This window comes from Rhinolophus hipposideros, assembly GCF_964194185.1.
Source record: "Rhinolophus hipposideros genome assembly, chromosome: 13".
Classification (NCBI taxonomy): Eukaryota; Metazoa; Chordata; class Mammalia; order Chiroptera; family Rhinolophidae; genus Rhinolophus; species Rhinolophus hipposideros.
The window spans coordinates 51,895,241-51,913,022 of NC_138059.1; the positions used below are offsets into that span (position 1 = coordinate 51,895,241).

Genomic DNA, 17,782 nt, shown 5'->3' on the forward strand with positions numbered 1-17,782 from the left:
GGGGAAGTTGTGTTTCTTCTCTGTTAGCAGATGGCCTGGGTGTCAGGGCACTATCTTCATGTGTGGATATGGAGAGCTTCTGAAGTTCCAAAGTTCTTCCTGTACCAGTTTCAAAACCTGTGGGTTTCAGTGGCTCTGTTTATCCCTACAGGGATCCTCCCAGATAGGTGGGGGCAGGAGCAGAGTGGGCTTTGAGAGGTGGCACTGAGCAATGGTATTGACCACCAGCACAGCCAGTCCTGCACCCACGGCTCCCTCCCCTTCGCTGGAACTAGTTGGGCAGAGAGTTTGTGGCTGTGGGGCTGCAGTTTTCAGCACTGCAAATTTTCTGTTCTTTTGGTGTGACACTGCTTCCATTCTGCTTCTAGTACTGGGCAGATGGTGGTGGGGTGAGCTCTGGGAGAGTAGGAAGGGGTGTCTAGGCTCTATGCCTGTCTTCTGGCCTCTCCTTGGCAGAGAGAGCTTAAACCACTGTTTTCCTCCTTTCTCCCTCAGTGTTTGTTCCAAGGTCTCTGCCTTGAGCATTGGGTTCAGCCGTGTTATATGTTGATCCCATAGGTGGGACTGTGGGCCATAAGGGGAGCGCTAGCAGTCTGAATTCTTTCCTCTCCTATGGCTGGGGTAGCTGCAGAATGCATGGCTCTAGGAGCTCCGAGCTCTTATCTGAGACCATCCTGTGGCATGCTTGGCTCACGTCTCTGCAGTTCCCCCTTCCCTCCCTCTCTGCTCACCCAATTCGACCATCTTTAGATGATTTCAATTGCGCGTCTCTTGGTCTTGCCTGTCTGCTGCTCAGGGAGTCATTTGTGGAATTATAGCTGTTCAATGTGTTGTAAATTCCAGGGGAGATTTCAAGAGAGTCACCTCACACCCCCATTTCTATGAAGTCTGTTTTTTTTGTTTTTTGCATCAGTTGAGATGACAATGTTTTTTACCCCCTTCATTCTATTTATGTGGTATATTACACTGATATTTGCATGCTGAACCAGTCTCTATTCCTGGGATAAATCACAGTTGGTCATGGTTTATAATCCTTTTACTATGCTTCTGAATTCAGTTTGCTATTGTTTGTAGAAAATTTTTGCCTTTATACATATAAGGGGTATTTGTCTGTAGTTTTCTTGTTATCAGGGTCATGCTGACCTTGTACAGTGAGTTAAGAAGTTTTCTCATCTCTTCTATTTTTTGAGAGTTTGAAATACCGGTAGTAATTCCCTATTTTTATTTCTGATTTTAGTAATTTGAGTTTTCTTTCTTTTTTTCCTTAGGCTAACAAATGTTTGACAATTTTGTTGTTCTTTTTGAAAAACCAATTTTTGGTTTAATTGTTTCAATTTTTTTGATTGTCTATTTTATCTCTATTCTAATCTTTATTATTTCCTTTCTTTTTCTAGCTTTGCATTTAGTTTGCTCTTCTTTTTCTCGTTCCTTAATTTGTAAATTTAGGTTGTTTATTCTAAAGTTCCACTGACACCTCTTCCCTTCTCCTTTCTCCTCCTTCATCATCCCACCCCTTCTCCTTCTCCTTATTTGGCTTACAGTCTCTGGATTTATTAGATCAGAATCTCCAAATAAGTTAGCTCTCAAGTAAGCTTGCCAATCTAGTTGATGGACACCCATGTGAAATTTCATCCTTTAAGTTCATTAAAATTTTATGGAATTACATCTAATGTTTCCCTCTGAGTTTTGCTTTTATTTTATTTCCTAGTTTTTGTATGTTATTTTTAAAAATTTTTCTCAAAGTTTTTAAAAATTCCACTTGTAATTTATTTGACTCATTTGTTGCTCAAGTATGTTGTTTAAGTTATATGTGTGTATTTTCCAATTTTACTTCTCATATTGATTTTTAGTTTTATCCCATTATAGTTAGAAAAGATTGTATATTTCCATCTCATTTAATTTTCAAAACTTGTTTTGTGACATATCATACAGTCTATCCTGGAGAATGTTCCATGTGCACTTGAGAAAACTCTATATTCTGTTGTTTTTGAGTGGAACATTCTATTAATTAATGTCTGTTGGACTTAGATGGTGTACAATGTTGTTCAAGTCCTCTTTTTTCTTATTGATTTTTTGTCTGATTGTTATATCCATTATTCAAGGTGGAGTATTAAAGTTTCCAACTATTATTATAAAGTATTTCTCCATTCATTTCTGACCATTTTTTTGCTTTACATATTTTGATGCTTTGTCAGTAAGTGCATACATTTTAATAATTCTTATCTCTTCTTGATAGATTGACCCCTTTATCAATGTATAATGTCCTAAGATTAGCTGTTCTTAAATGGATTTTGTGAAGTTACATTGCAAGATATTCTCTTGGTTCCTTTATAGATCACAGTTGGAGACGTTGGAATGCTCTTTAAGATTCGTATTGGTCATACCAACTCTGGACTCTCCCCTTCTTGGCACTGTAAAGAGGTAAAGACATATCAACACGCCCATCCTTTGCAAATCCTTTGCAAATTCTATTTAGGAATTAAACCTCAAGGAGGCATTGCATGCCTATTGTGAAGTGATGGAGTCAAACCTGAGCCTTTCTGGCCTTTTTACCACATGCCTGTATTAATCCCTAATTAATTGAAGGGAGCACCTTAACCAAACAATTCTTTCACCTCTTTGCAGAGAAAATATAACACTTGGGACTCTGGATTAATTTGCATTGCTTCTTGATATGGTTGCATTAGTGAGAAAAATTTAACTATGTGGATGTTATCTGCTTCAGAAGATAATGTGTTATCTGGTCTATTGTAAAAATAGACCATTGTATTGGTGAAATAATAATCTACTAGACCTTGAATGCCAGATCTCAAATTTAGTCTGCTCAAGCTAACCAAGATAATGCCCCCTGAATACTTTCAGGAGTAAAAAAAAGCTTAAATTTTCTACGTTGTTTAGAATTAAAAAAAAATTACTTATTACCATGATTGCCAATAAATGCAGATATTTAAAATTGGAAACAATACAACTTGTCATTAATTTTAATATGTATTTCCATCTTTTGTCATTTCACAACAAATGATCTTTAAACGAGTTTCCAAAATGCAAAGAACATCTTGTCAAACTTCTGATTTGCTTGACAAACTTGTTCAATAGTTTTATAATACGTGACAAAATTGTTAAAAGATTTGTGGATGATGAACACAGTTTTTATTCTATTAGCAGAAACATATAGTTGTTAATGCCATCTTGTTTGCATTAAAGTCACAAAAGATCCGGAGGCAGAATGGAAAAACAAAATTTACTTTGTGAAAACACAGAAGGTAGAAGTTTCAGAATTCAAAATTACTGCCTGACTTCAATATGAAATAATTTTCTCTTTTATACTATATAGAGCTTTTTAAAGTATGATATTCAAATTGATACTTAAGTGATCATATATAATAATAATATCTTTTACATTTTTTTCCTATTTAAGTAAACAAATTTATGAAAATTATCATTAATCCTCCTACCATTTAATTTGATTGATAACAAATATTATATTCATTATGAAACTGGAATGCTGAGACAGTGGTTAAATGATCTGAAAAGTTTATATAATATTGGAAAGACAAAAAATCAGGCTGAAAATTCCTATTGTCATTTTCTCTATGGCAAGTAATTTTCTCATTGCAAGGTAACTTGTTTGCCTGAAGTTAACCTTACCTGTCTTTGAGAACCAGTGAAGAAGAGATACATATTCTTGATTTGATTTTATTCTGAGTATATAAAGGCTGTATATAATTTGCTCATTTGGCCAAGTAACATGCTAGATTGTGGGTTGGAGATTTTCTGTTCAATTCTTATACAGTTTAGAGTTTGAAATTTAAAATTTGATGTAAGCCAACTTGTGCCTATAACTTGAAGGAATTTGAATTAAAATACAGTTTAGTACAGCAATGATGATATAACATTTTCAGAACCCATGAAGTATTCACATTGCTTTTATGACCTTAATCTTGATTATTTCAAGTTTAGTTAAGGAAGGTTACAAAATAATAAATTTCAAATGGTAATTTATTTTGTAAATTACCATTTCTGAAATAATCTGCCTTGAGCCTTAATTAAAATATCCAAATCAAATACTGGTGGCAACAGTAACAGACTTATAAATCAGTGGTAATTCTGTGTAGTTTTCAGGGAGCCCTTCTAAAAGTTAGCTTACACCAGAATCACCCCTGATGTAAATTTATGAATGCAAATTTCTGGGGCTTAACAAGACCCACAGAATTATTAAATTTAGGTATTGAAAACCTACCTTTATAGCAATGTGAATTCTTAAACACATTAAGTTGAAAATGTCTGACTTAAGGCATTTTAAAGATAGTAAGATTAATTTAACAGATACAAATGACACCTCACTGAAGTTTTAAAAAACAGAATAATAGTACCCTATTCATGAAAGCCTAGATTTTAGAAATAGAAAACATAATTTCTACTTTTTGATGATTTTTGACATTCATCTGATCCTACCAGAGTTTATTAACATTTTTGTTTAACTCAAAAATAAATTGACTAGACATGATATGGTATAATAGGTACTCAAATAAATAATTATTTATTGAATTTCATTTATTGCTAAGGACCCAAAGAAGTAACTCTATCAGTTTGAATCTTTAGTGCATGAAATCTAAGTTTGTGCTAATATATTATAAGATCACTTTAAAAAATCATTACTACAGATTTAGAATAGAGAAGTAATAAATTTTAAAAATTTGTAAATCTGAGGTGGCTGGATGGTTCAATTGGTTAGTGTGTGAGCTCTTAACAACAAGGTTGCCAGTTTGATTGCCACATGGGCCAATGAACTACGCCCCCCACAACTAGACTGAAGAAACAACGACTTGACATGGAGCTGATGGGTGCTGGAAAAACACACTGTTCCCCAATTTAAAAAAAAAAATTGTAAATTTCTCTGTCTCTAAATAGGAAAATATTGATGACAGAAAATTTTGTAGGAAATTGGCATGTTGAACATTTCAATAGGGATAAATTAGAAATAGAAACATTTCAAAATAGAAAAGAAATGCCATTGTGTTTGAGATAGCAATAAAAGAAAGTAGCACTTTTCTTGTCAAGTATTCAACAACTTTTATAGAAAAAGGAAAATGATCTTTTCTGAGTTAAGTACCCAGGTTTGGACAAAAATTTTTATTTGACTTTTTATTAAAGTATTTTTATATTTTTTGAAAAGTAATATTGTTGCTGTTGTAGATACAATTGTGGAACATGAATTCTGGAGAACATTTTTATATACCTGTACAACGATGGTTGGCACGAGATCAAGAGGATGGGCAAATCTCTCGAGAATTTCCAGTTTTAAACAGAGGAAAACCCATTCTACCAGGTAGGAAAAATCCAACTATAGGTAGTACAAATAAGATTGGCTAAATGCTGAAGAATAGGGAACTTGATAAATATGAGTAAATGAATAAATGAATGAATGAATGATTGAGGAAATGCTCATTTTGTACCCATTACCTCTGCTGGTGTTATAGCTACATTTACATATTTTACAGTTGTTTCATGTACTGCCATTCAGGAATATGTTCTTGTCAACCTTTAACACTGTAGGAATGTCAGCTGAAGTGCCTCTTAATCAAAACGAGAAAATTAATTCTTAGAAGGTTGTGAGAAAATTGAATGTCTGATAAACTTACTTACAGGGCTAAGAAATGCAAGTCAATGTATGCTTTCCCCACAGGCTCTGCCTTATTTTTTGAAAATTTATCGATTTGATCAGGAAATGAAAACACGACTGCTCAATGAATTTCTAAGCATTTGGCCAAAAGCAGAGGTGTATTCAAACCTTCTGTAAACATGGCTGAGAAATAGGTTCTGCTCAGGATTAGACTATCACTGCTCACTGCCACAAGGATTCAGGGTGACTGTCCATAGGAGCTGTTTGCTCTTGTGTCTGCTGGCTTCTGTTTTGGAAGAGAATAGGAAAAGGGCATATGAGAATGATTAAATAGACAATTGATAAAAATAGATTTTTCTCAATCCAGAATATTTTCTACAAAAATATAATATCTTAGCTTTCTAAAGAAATAAATGATAATAAATATTATGTGACAATGAGGAAGAGCTACACATGTAATATAATCTAACATTAGGTGTAGGTACATACCTTCGATAACTTTTTTAGGAAATATAGGTTGGTAAAATATTTTCAGGGACTGATGATTCCTTTGTGGTTTTTGAGTAAGATATAATCAACTCTTTGTTAAGTTTCTAAAGTTAAAATACTTTTGAAGCAATATGAATAGTTCCATTTGCTGAAAGGTGAAGGCTTGTATGAGCATTGTTCTCACCAATCCTAAATTTTCTTCCTCATCAGTCCATTCTCTTAATCCAGGAGACATTTGCCAGGTTCCCTGTTCCTATCCACTGTTAGAGCAATGATGCAGAGGTCACTTTTTGCTTCTTTGTCTCTCAATTTAATTGTATAATTCTGCTCAAAGAAGGCATATTTTGCAAATGCATATTGATTTCACTTGTCTTCCCTGTAGTACTTTGTATTAGTGGTTTATTAATAAACATTTATATTTCCACATGTTCCACATGGCTTGGAGAAACCTCTCATGTGTTATCTCTCATGTGCTAGCTATATCATATTATGTGCTATTTATAAACTTGGTAAGCCTTTGGTTATTTAGGTCAGTGGTAGATATAGCTATACTTAGATAAAATCTGAACTGACCAATACTACTAACAAATCAAATCAGTAATCAAAAAACTCAACAAACAAAACTCATCGACTGGATGGCTTCATAGATAAATATTAACAAATATTCAAAAAAGACTTAACACCTATCATAAAACTACTCCAAAAAAATTCAAGAAAAAGGAGGTGTCCCAAGCTCATTTTATGAGGCCAGCATTACCTTGACTCCAAAGCCAGAAAAATACATTACAAAAAAATTTTTAAAAGGCTGATATCACCGATGAACATAGATGAAAAAATCCTCAACAAAATATCAGCAAACTGAATTCATCAATACTTAAAAAGATCATACACCCGATCAAGTGCATATTATTCCTGGGACGCAATGTTGCTTCAACACCCACAAATCAATTAATGTGATACACCCCTGTTGTGCGGGGCGGCCTGTGGGGTCTCAGCTCCTGCTCCCCACATAAGAACTCAGGATGTGGCTAGGCCAAAATGGAACCCCCACGGAGCCATAGGTAGGGAAGTCACACCACTATGGTCTGACTGGAGGCGGGATTAACACGACCTGCAACCTGCTGTCAGCTTTTTTTCTGCCTGCCAACCAACAGACTCACTTGACTCGACTCAACTCACTAGCGCAGCCATGGCAGTTAGAACTGGCTAACTGGTTACAGCTGACCGGCAACTAGCCACTGCTGATGGCCATCTATTACCCGAGCCGGCACCTTTCCACGTGAGGCGGAGAGCCTGGAAACTGCTCTCTGGGACTCTGTTCCCACACCACATAAACAAAATGAAGGATAAAAATCATATGCCATATCAATAGATGCAGAAAAAGCATTTGACAAAATTCAACATCCACTTATGACAAAAACTCAGCAAAGTGGGAATAGAGGGAACATACTTCAACATAATAAAGGCCATACATGACAAACCCATAACTAACATCATACTCAATCGTGAAAAGCTAAAAATGTTTTCCTTAAGATCAGAAGCAAGAAAAGATTGTCTACTTTCATCACTTTTATTCGACGTTGTATTGGAAGTCCAGAACACAGTAATGAGACAAGAAAAACAAATAAAAGGCATGGAAATTGGCATAAAAGAGTAAAACTGTCATTATTTGCAGGTGACATGATACTATACCTATATATAGATATACAAGGTTTGAAAATTAAGTTCATGAACGTGTTGCAATGATGTTGCTAACCTTTTTGGATATTACAAGGATTATTCATTACAATTTTGTACCAACTGGACAAGTTTACTATTTGGAAGTGCTGCAAAGGTTGTGTGAAGAAGATAAAAACGACCTGAACTTTTTGCCAACAATTCATGGCTCTTGCATCATGACAATGCACCAGCTCACAGGGCACTGTCTGTGAGGGAGTTTTTAGCCAGTAAACAAATAACTGTATTGGAACACCCACCCTACTCACCTGATCTGGCTCCCAATGACTTTTTTCTTTACTCAAATATAAAGGAAATATTGAAAGGAAGACATTTTGATGACATTCAGAACATCAAGGGTAATATGACAACAGCTCTGATGGCCATTCCAGAAAAAGAGTTCCAATGTTGCTTTCAAGGGTGGACAAGGCACTGCGCATCAGTGTATAGTTGCCCAAAGGGAGTACTTCAAAGGTGACCATAGTGATGTTCCGCAATGAGGTATGTAGCACTTTTCCTAGGATGAGTTCGGGAACTCATTTGTCCAACCTTGTAGATATAGATAGGAGGTCTGATGATTATGTCTGTGAACTCATCATAGAAGAAGTGCTACATAACTCATTGCAAAATATCACTATGGTCACCTTCAAAGTACTCCCCTTGGGAAGCTATGCACCAATGCCGTCGGCTAGTTCACACTTAAAGCAATTTGCTATTTGTTTACTAGCTAAAAACTCCCTTTGCTTTTGTTCATGGGTGAGCTCCTTTGGGACTGTTTTTGCACACATCTTTCTCATGCCAAGATTTTCAGTTAAGATTTTCCTGTTTCTCTATTTATGTTTACTTGGTCTGCTATGCTTCTGACAGTCAGCCGACAATTTGATGCACAATTCGAAAAATGTTTGCAGTGTTTTCCTCAGTTCTGCTCGTTACTGGCCACTCTCATCTGTCTTCATCAGTGATGTGTTCTCTCACCTCAAAAAAATGTTTAATCTATTTGTACAGTGCTGTTTTTTTAATGGCATTATTCCCATAAACTTGGACTAACATGCCCCTGATTTCACTTCCACTCTTGCCAAGTGTAACAAGAAAGTTAATGTTAGTTCGTTGCTCTAATTCAAGGTCAGACATTCTCACAATGGCACATAAAAAGATGCAACAACAATAATGAATGCCAATCAACAAGACACCACAACACGTCGACACAAACACAGCTGTCAAATACTGATATACCAAGGTTATGAAAATTTACCAAGTTGTTTGTACAATGTAAGCACACAATGGCAAATTCATGAACTTAATTGTCAGACATCGTATATATCTGTATGTATGTATGTATGTATGTATGTATGTATGTATCTATCTATCTATCTGTCTAGACAGATATATATCTATATGTCTATATCTATCTATCTTTCTATGTATATATACCATATTTCCCCATGTCTTTTATTAATTTTTGCTCCAAAACACACATTAGGGCTTACTTTTAGGAGATGTTTTATTATTTTTTTCATGTACAACAATCTACATTTATTCATGTACAACAATTTACATTTAATCATTTATTCATGTACAAAAATACACATTTATTCAAATACAGTCATGTCATCTTCTTCTGGAACATCGTCGTAACTCTCCAAATCCTGAATTCTGGCTTGAATTTCTTGTGACTCCATTTCCTGTGGAATCATTGGCCCCAATCTCTCCTGTCCAGCAATAGAGCTCTCCTTAAAAATGAGCACTTCTTGTCCATGTAACCTGCTCATAGTGCTGTGGCAACACTGCTGTCAGTGATTTTATCCCATGAATTCTTCACCCAAGTGACGACCTCTTGTAGGCTAGGATTCACAAAGTTTCCACGTTGATTTCTCTCCATTCTATTTTCAATGTAGTAATTGATTTCCGTGCACTAATGGTCTTTAAATGGCTTGTTTATTGCAATATCAAGAGTCTGGAGATAGGCTGCGATTCCTGCGGGAATCATTATTTTATCTATTCTTCTCTCTGCAAGGAAGTTTTTCATGTCTTTAGCACAGTAAGTGCTGGCTGAATCCCAGATTAGCAGACATTTCTGGCCACCTTACAAAACAAGTGGAAGCATTGAATCGACCCACTTTCTTCTAACTGCTTGTGTGCACCAGGCTTTTTCAGTTTCAAGAACATAAATGCCTGAAACACGTTCAACCTTATCTTGCTTGCCTTTAGTGATGATTAGAGGTAGGGCTTTCTTTCCATCTAGACAAATTGCCAAAATACAGGTAACACATGCACTTTTGTAACTAGTGGAGGGAATGTAGATTGACGAGGTGACCCTCTGATCAATTGTCATTTGAGATCCTTGGCCGATAAACACCACAGTTTCATCCATAGCAATCATCTTGGAGAGTTCGTATTTAGAAAAGTTGATGCCATCAACAAAGGACTTGAATGCAAGTGCACATTTAATAACTTCAGTATCTTCCAGCTTAAACAGTGTTGTTGATCTTAGAGACAGTTCATATCACTGAAGGAAGCCATCCAGCCAGTGTTGTGGTGCTTTGAATTCTTCTGGGAATATTTCTAACTGTGGTGCCCATTGCAAGGGCAAATGCTTGAATATCAGCCCTGCACACAACCAAAGGCTTTGCTCTCCTGTCAGCAATTCATTCACAGATGATGTCTTCCAGATAAGGAAATAATGATTGCCAACCTGATCCACACTTGTGCTTCTTAGCATTTCTCTTGTTCACACATTGACTGAGGTTATCATACTCTGTTTGCCATTTTCGGACCATTCGAAGATCCAACTTCTTCTTTTTACAGAAAGCCATAAGATTCTTGCCCGGGAGTCCTCCATGATTCTTTTCTTGTACTCGATGGAATAGCAGGAAGTTTTTGCACTTGTCTTGTCGGGGTCAAAATATTATTCCTTTTAAATCTACCATTAAATCAAGTGTTAATTGAAGATTTACGTTACAAGACAGGAGTGGCAACAAAACTGATGACAGTTAAGAATGATGGTCCACACAAAAGCAGGCACCAAACGAAAAATTGCAGGCACCAAAATTCAGAAAATGTTTGTTTATTTCACACAAGTGCATTAAGTATGTCCGTTAAAACACACAACATATTGAATAATGAAGATTAATATTAGACACAACCACGTCTGTTTGTTATCAAGTGCATACATTATTCGTGCATTGTGTCTGTACTCCGATTGGTCATTTGGCAATAAGTCTCGAGTTCATGTGTTTACATAGGCATTTACCTCTTGTCCAAAGGTGCTCACTTGGGTATTTACAAATACTTAGTTATAATTTATATTATCATTTATTTTAAGTGTTAATGTCAATAATATTATTTATTTATATTTAATTATACATTAATATTATTATTTTATAATTCAATACGTCTATCTTCTGTTGCAACGGATGTGCTAAATGTGTCTGTCTCTCTGACGATCTTAACTGAGCTTATTTTGGGGGTAGGGCTTATATTATGAGCATCCTGAGAAATCATGGTAGGGCTTATTTTCTGGTTAGGTCTTATTTTCAGGGAAATATATAGACATATGCAGATATATATGTATACATATGTATGTATATATATATAAATATGTATATGTATGTGTATAAATATGTATATGTTACATGTATAAATAAATTTAACCAAGTAGGTAAAAGACCTGTACTTGGAAATCTATAAGACATTGAAGAAAGAAATTGCGAGACGTCCTCAAAATGGCGGCGAGAGGTGAGCCTCTGTAAAGCTCCCCTGGAATTTACAACTAATTGAACAACAATAACATCACAAAGGACTCCCTGCACAGCAGACAGCCAAGACGAAGAGGCCCATTACTGAATTCACCTACAGGTGGGAGAATAGTGCGAGCGAGGGAGGAGGGAAGGGAGAAGTGCGGAGATGGAGCGGGTGCAGGAAGTGGACCTAGCTCAGTGCTCCAAGCACGCTGCATCCTGGACCTACCGCAGCTGTGGGAGAGGGAAGAACTCAGACTGCTAGGGCTCCGCTTATTGCCCACAGGGCAGAGGGGGCAGCATATAACATGGCTGAACACAATGCTCACGGCAGAGACCTCGGAGAAAAGACTGAGGGAAGAAGGCTGAAAATGGTGGTTTAAGCCCTCATTGCCGAGCAGAGAACGGAAGCCTTAGGCACTGAGACTAGCCACCCCCTGCCTACCCTCCCACAGCTCGCCCCGCCCTCACTTCCCCGGTGTTAGAACCGGAACAGTAGCAGTGTCAGATCAAAAGAACAGAATATTTGCTGGTCTAAGAACTGTGGACTGCAGACACAGGTTCACAGCCCAACTAGTTCCGGCAAAGGGGAGGTAGCTGTGGAAGCAGGACTGGATGTGGTGGTGGTCGCCGCCATTGCTCTGGGCCACCTCTCAGAACTCACCCCACCCCTGGCCCCACCTATCTGGGTGGATCCCGGCAGGAATAAACAGAACTGCTGAAACATACGGGCTCTGAATCTGGTGCAGAAAGAGCTTTGTAACTTCAAAACGTATCTGCATCTCCACAGGGACGTGTTGCCCTATGACTCAGGTAAACTGTTAACAGAGGAGAAGCCCGTGTCCTAGGGAGTCACCCCATTGTGTGAGAAGCTGGAATAATGCAGAGAAAACATAGCCCTACTGTGTGAGAGAGGAAACAAAAGGCTGCAGTCGGAGAGAAAATAAAGCATTCTACCAACACGTACTGGAAAACAAAAGAAAGACTTCTTCCTATCAATCTGTTGCAGAAGCCACTCCTGTAGATGTCTAGGAGAGAAATAATAAATCAGTAATTGCCATGAATAACCAAGGCAAGAAGACAGCTCAAAAAGAAAGTTAAAAGTCTCCAGAAAAGGAACTTAAAGATATGGAAATATGTGACTTAAAAGACAGAGAATTCAAGATTGCAGTTCTGAAAAAACTCAACGAGATGCAAGAAAACACAGAAAGGCAATTTAATGAACTCAGAAACGCAATCAAAGAACAACATGAGCATTTTACAAAAGAGATTGCAATTTTAAAAAGAACCAAAGAAAATTTCTGGAGATTAAAAATTCAATATAGACACAGAATCTTCTTACCTAAGCTGGTAAGAATGAAATAACCAGCTTAGGTAGTAGAGTTGACAAGATGGAGGAAAGAATCAATGACATCGAAGATAGAAACCTGGAAATTACACGGATGGAAGAAGAGACTTGAGACTTAAAAGAAATGAAAGAACTATACAAGAACTTTCTAACTCTATGAGAAAGAACAATATAAAAATAATGGACATACCAGAAGGAGAAGAAAGACAAAAGGAAACAGAGACTATATTAAAACAAATTGTTGATGAGAACTTCCCAAAATTGTGGACAGAAATGGATCCTCAAATTCAAGAAGCAAATAGAACTCCTAATTACCTCAATCCCAACAGGCCTTCTCCAAGACACATTTTATTGAAGCTGTCTAAAATCAACAACAAAGAAAGAATCCTCAAGGCAGCCAGGGAAAAGAAGACGGTAACCTAAAAAGGAAAGCCCATTAGATTATCATCAGATTTTTCAACAGAAACTCTACAAGCCAGGAGGGAGTGGAACCAAATATTCAAACTATTGAAAGAGAGAAATTATGTGCCAAGAAAGTATATCCAGCAAAGATATCCTTTAGATATATGAAGGAGGAATAAAGACCTTATCAGACATACAGAAACTGAGGGAATTTTCTAATATATGACCTGCACTACAAGAAATACTAAAGGAGGCTATTTGACCACCATCAACAGGGACAATTTGTGGCAACATAAAAAAAAGGGGAGAGTAAAGGCCTGAACCGGAATATGGGAATGGAGAAAGTAAGCGTGCTGAAGAAAATGGAATACTCTAAATATCAAACTTTCTTTTACATAAACATAAGGGTAACCACTCAAAAATCATCCAGAACTGAAATATATACTGTAATAAAAGAAGAAACAGAGGGAAAAGTCGTAGGATACCACCACACAGAAATAATAGACAACAACAACAAGGCAAAGAGACAATGGAAACACAGCCTTACCAGAAAACTAAAGATACAATGACAGGAAATCCTCACATATCAATAATCACCCTAAATGTAAATGGACTGAACTCACCAATAAAGAGACACAAAGTAGCAGATTGGATCAAAAAACTAAACCCAACCATATGCTGTCTCCAAGAGACACATCTCAGCTACAAGGACAAGCATAGACTCAAAACGTAAGGGAGGAAATTGACAATACAAGCAAATGGTACCCAGCGAAAATCAGGTGTAGCCATAATGCTATCAGATGAAACAGACTTCAGGATGAAAAAGATAACAAGAAATAATGATGGACATTTTATAATGGTGAAGGGGACTATAAAACAAGAAGACATAACAGTCATCAATGTTTATGCCCCCAATCAGGGAGCACCAAAATATACCAAGCAACTACTAACAGAACTAAAGGGAGAAATTGACCAAAACACAATTATACTACGGGACTTAAATACATCATTGACAGCTATGGATAGATCATCCAATCAGAAAATAAATAACAAAATAGCAGCCCTAAATGACACATTAAATGAAATGGACATAATTGACGTATATAGAGCACTTTATACTGAAACTTCAGACTATACATTCTTTTTGAGTGTACATGGAACATTCTAAAGGATAGAACATATATTGGGACATAAAATCAGCCTTAGCACATTTAAGAAGATTGAAATCTTATATTCTCTGATCCCAAATCTGTGAAATTGGATATCAACTGCAAAAAGAAAGCAGGAAAAAACCACAAATACATGGAGATAAAACAACATACTTTAAAGCACGATTGGGTGAAAGAAGAAATTAGAGGAGAGGTCAAAATATACATAGAAAGAAATGACAATGAAAATATATTCTACCAAAATTTTTGGGATGCAGTGAAAGCAGTTTTAAGAGGGATATTTATGTCATTAGAGGCCTATCTCAAGAAACAAGAAAAATCCCAAATAAATAACCTCATGTTACACCTTAAAGAACTAGAAAAAGAAGAACAAGTGAAACCAAAGGTCAGCAGAAGAAAAGAAATAACAAACATCAGAGCAGAACTAAATGAAATACAGAACAAAAAGACCAGAAAAAATTAATGTGACAAAGAGCTGGTTCTTTGAGAAGATTAACAAAATCGACAAACCCTTTGCTAGACTCACTAAGATAAAAAGAGAGAAGACACTGATTCACAAAATCGGAATGAAAAAGGGAAAGTTATCACGGACACCACAGAAATACAAAGGATCATCCAAGAATACTATGAAGGACTATATGCCATCAAATTCAATAACCTAGAAGAAATGGACAAGTTCTTGGATACATATAGCGTTCCAAGGCTGAACCATGAAGAACTGGAAAATCTAAACAGACCGGTCACCAGTAACGATATTGAATTTGTCATCCAAAACGTTCCCAAAGGCAGAAGTCTGGGAACACATTGTTTCACTAGTGAATTCTACCAAACCTTCAAAGAGGATCTAATACCAATCCTGTTCAAACTCTTACAAAAAATTGAAGAAGAGACAGTACTCCCTAACTGATTTTATGAGGCCAACATTACCCTGATACCAAAACCTGGTAAAGACAACACACAAAAAGAAAACTACAGACCAATATCTCTGATGAATACTGATGCAAATATCCTAAACAAAATTCTAGCAAATCGAGTACAACAATTTATTAAAAAAGATTTTTCATCACGACCAAGTGGGATTGATCCCCGAGGCACAAGGATGGTTCAACATTCGCAAATCCATCAATGTGATACATCACATAAACAAAATAAAGGACAAAAGTCATATGATTATATCAATTGATGCAGAAAAAAACATTTGACAAGATACAACATCCATTTATTATTAAAAAACTTAATAAAATAGGTATAGAAGGAAAATACCTTAACATAATAAAGGCCATATATGACAAGCCCTCAGCTAATCTCATAATTAATGGTGAAAAGCTGAAGCCCTTTGCTCTACGTTCAGGAACACGACAGGGCTGTCCCCTGTCACATCTGCTTTTCAACATAGTGTTGGAAGTCTTTGCCAGAGCCATCAGGCAAGAGAAATAAATAAAAGGCATCCAAATTGGAAATGAAGAAGTTAAATTAGCACTTTTTGCAGATGACATGATGTTATATATAAAAAACCCTAAAGACTCCACTAAAAAGCTGTTAGAAACAATCAACAAATACAGTAAAGTTGTTGGCTACAAAAATCAACGTACAAAGTCCATTGCTTTCCTATATACTAACAATGAAATCTCAGAAAAAGAAATACAAAAAACAATTCTCTTTGCAATTGCAGCAAAAAGAATAAAATACCTAGGAATACACTTAACCAAGGATGTGTAGCATTTGTATGCTGAAAATTATAAGACTTTTAGGAGAGAAATTGAAGAAGACACAAAGAAATGGAAAGACATTCCGTGCTCATGGACTGGAAGAATCAACATATTTAAAATGGCCATATTACCCAAAACAATATACAGATTTAATGCAATCCCCATTAAAATCCCAATGGCATTTTTTAAAGAAATAAAACAAAAATCATCAGATTTGTTTGGAACCACAAAAGACTCCGAATAGCCAAAGCAATCTTAAGACAAAAGAAGAATACTGGAGGTATCGCACTCCCTCACTTTAGCTTGTACTACAGGGCTACAATAATCAAAACAGCTTGGTGTTGGCGGAAAAACAGACACATGGAGCAATGGAATAAAATTGAGAACCCAGAAATAAAACCACATAAATATGGACAGATAATTTTTGACAAAGAAGCTAAAAACATACAATGGAGGAAAGACAGCCTCTTCAATAAATGGTGCTGGGAGAATTGGATAGCCACGTGCGAAAGAATGAAACTGGACAGCTTTTTGTCACCATGTACCAAAATTAATTCAAAATGGATCAAAGACTTAAGCATAAGATCTGAAACAATTAGCTGTATAGAAGAAAACATAGGTACTAAACTTATGGACCTTGGGTTCAAAGAGCATTTTATGAATTTGACTCCAAAGGGAATGGAAGTAAAAGCTAAAATAAACAAATGAGACTATATGAAACTTAAAAGCTTCTGCACAGCAAAAGAAACCATCGACACAATAAAGAGGCAACCGACTGAATGGGAGAAAATTTTTGCAAACAGTGCCTCCGATAAGGGGCTAATATCCTAAATATACAAAGAACTCATGAAGCCCAACAACAGAAAAACAAACAACCCAATTGAAAAATGGGCAGAGGACCTGAAGAGACATTTCTCCAAAGAGGACATACAAATGGCAAATAGACATATGAAACAATGCTCAACATCACTAATCATCAGAGAAATGGAAATGAAAACCACAATGCGATATCACCTCACCCCAGTCAGAATGGCTATCATCAACAAGACAAATAGTAACAAGTGTTGGAGAGGCTGTGGCGGAAAAGGAAACCTAATACACTGGTGGTGGTAATGCAGACTGGTGCAGCCATTATGGAAGGCAGTGTGGAGGTTCCTTAAAAAATTATGAATAGAATTACCATATGAGGCAGCAATCCCTCTCCTGGGTATCTACCCAAAAAATTTGAAAACATTTATACATAAAGACACGTGTACTCCAATGTTCATTGCAGCTTTGTGTATGGTGGCCAAGACATGGAAACAACCTAAATGTCCTTTGATAGATGAATGGATGAAGAAGTTGTGGTATATATACACAATGAAATACTATTCGGCAGTAAGAAAAGATGATATAGGAACATTTGTGACAACATGGATGGATCTTGAGAGTATAATTCTAAGCGAAATAAGTCCGACAGAAAAAGCAGAGAACCCTATGATTTTACTGATATGTGGTATATAAACCGAAAACAACAAAAGAACAAGAGAAACAAATGAGAATCAAGAACTCATATTCAGAGACAATAGTTTAGTGGTTACCAGAGTGTA

General features: G+C 36.3%; 1 protein-coding gene across 1 annotated transcript in view; it reads left to right on the forward strand.

Moving 5' to 3' along the window:
* LOC308506762 (uncharacterized protein) overlaps window positions 1-17,782 on the forward strand; it is a 267,868-nt gene that overhangs the window by 83,369 nt on the left and 166,717 nt on the right. Inside the window, exons 4-5 of the mRNA XM_081070665.1 lie at window positions 2,335-2,421; window positions 5,197-5,329. Coding sequence (XP_080926791.1) covers window positions 2,335-2,421; window positions 5,197-5,329 — 220 coding nt within the window. The remainder of the gene's footprint in view (window positions 1-2,334; window positions 2,422-5,196; window positions 5,330-17,782) is intronic.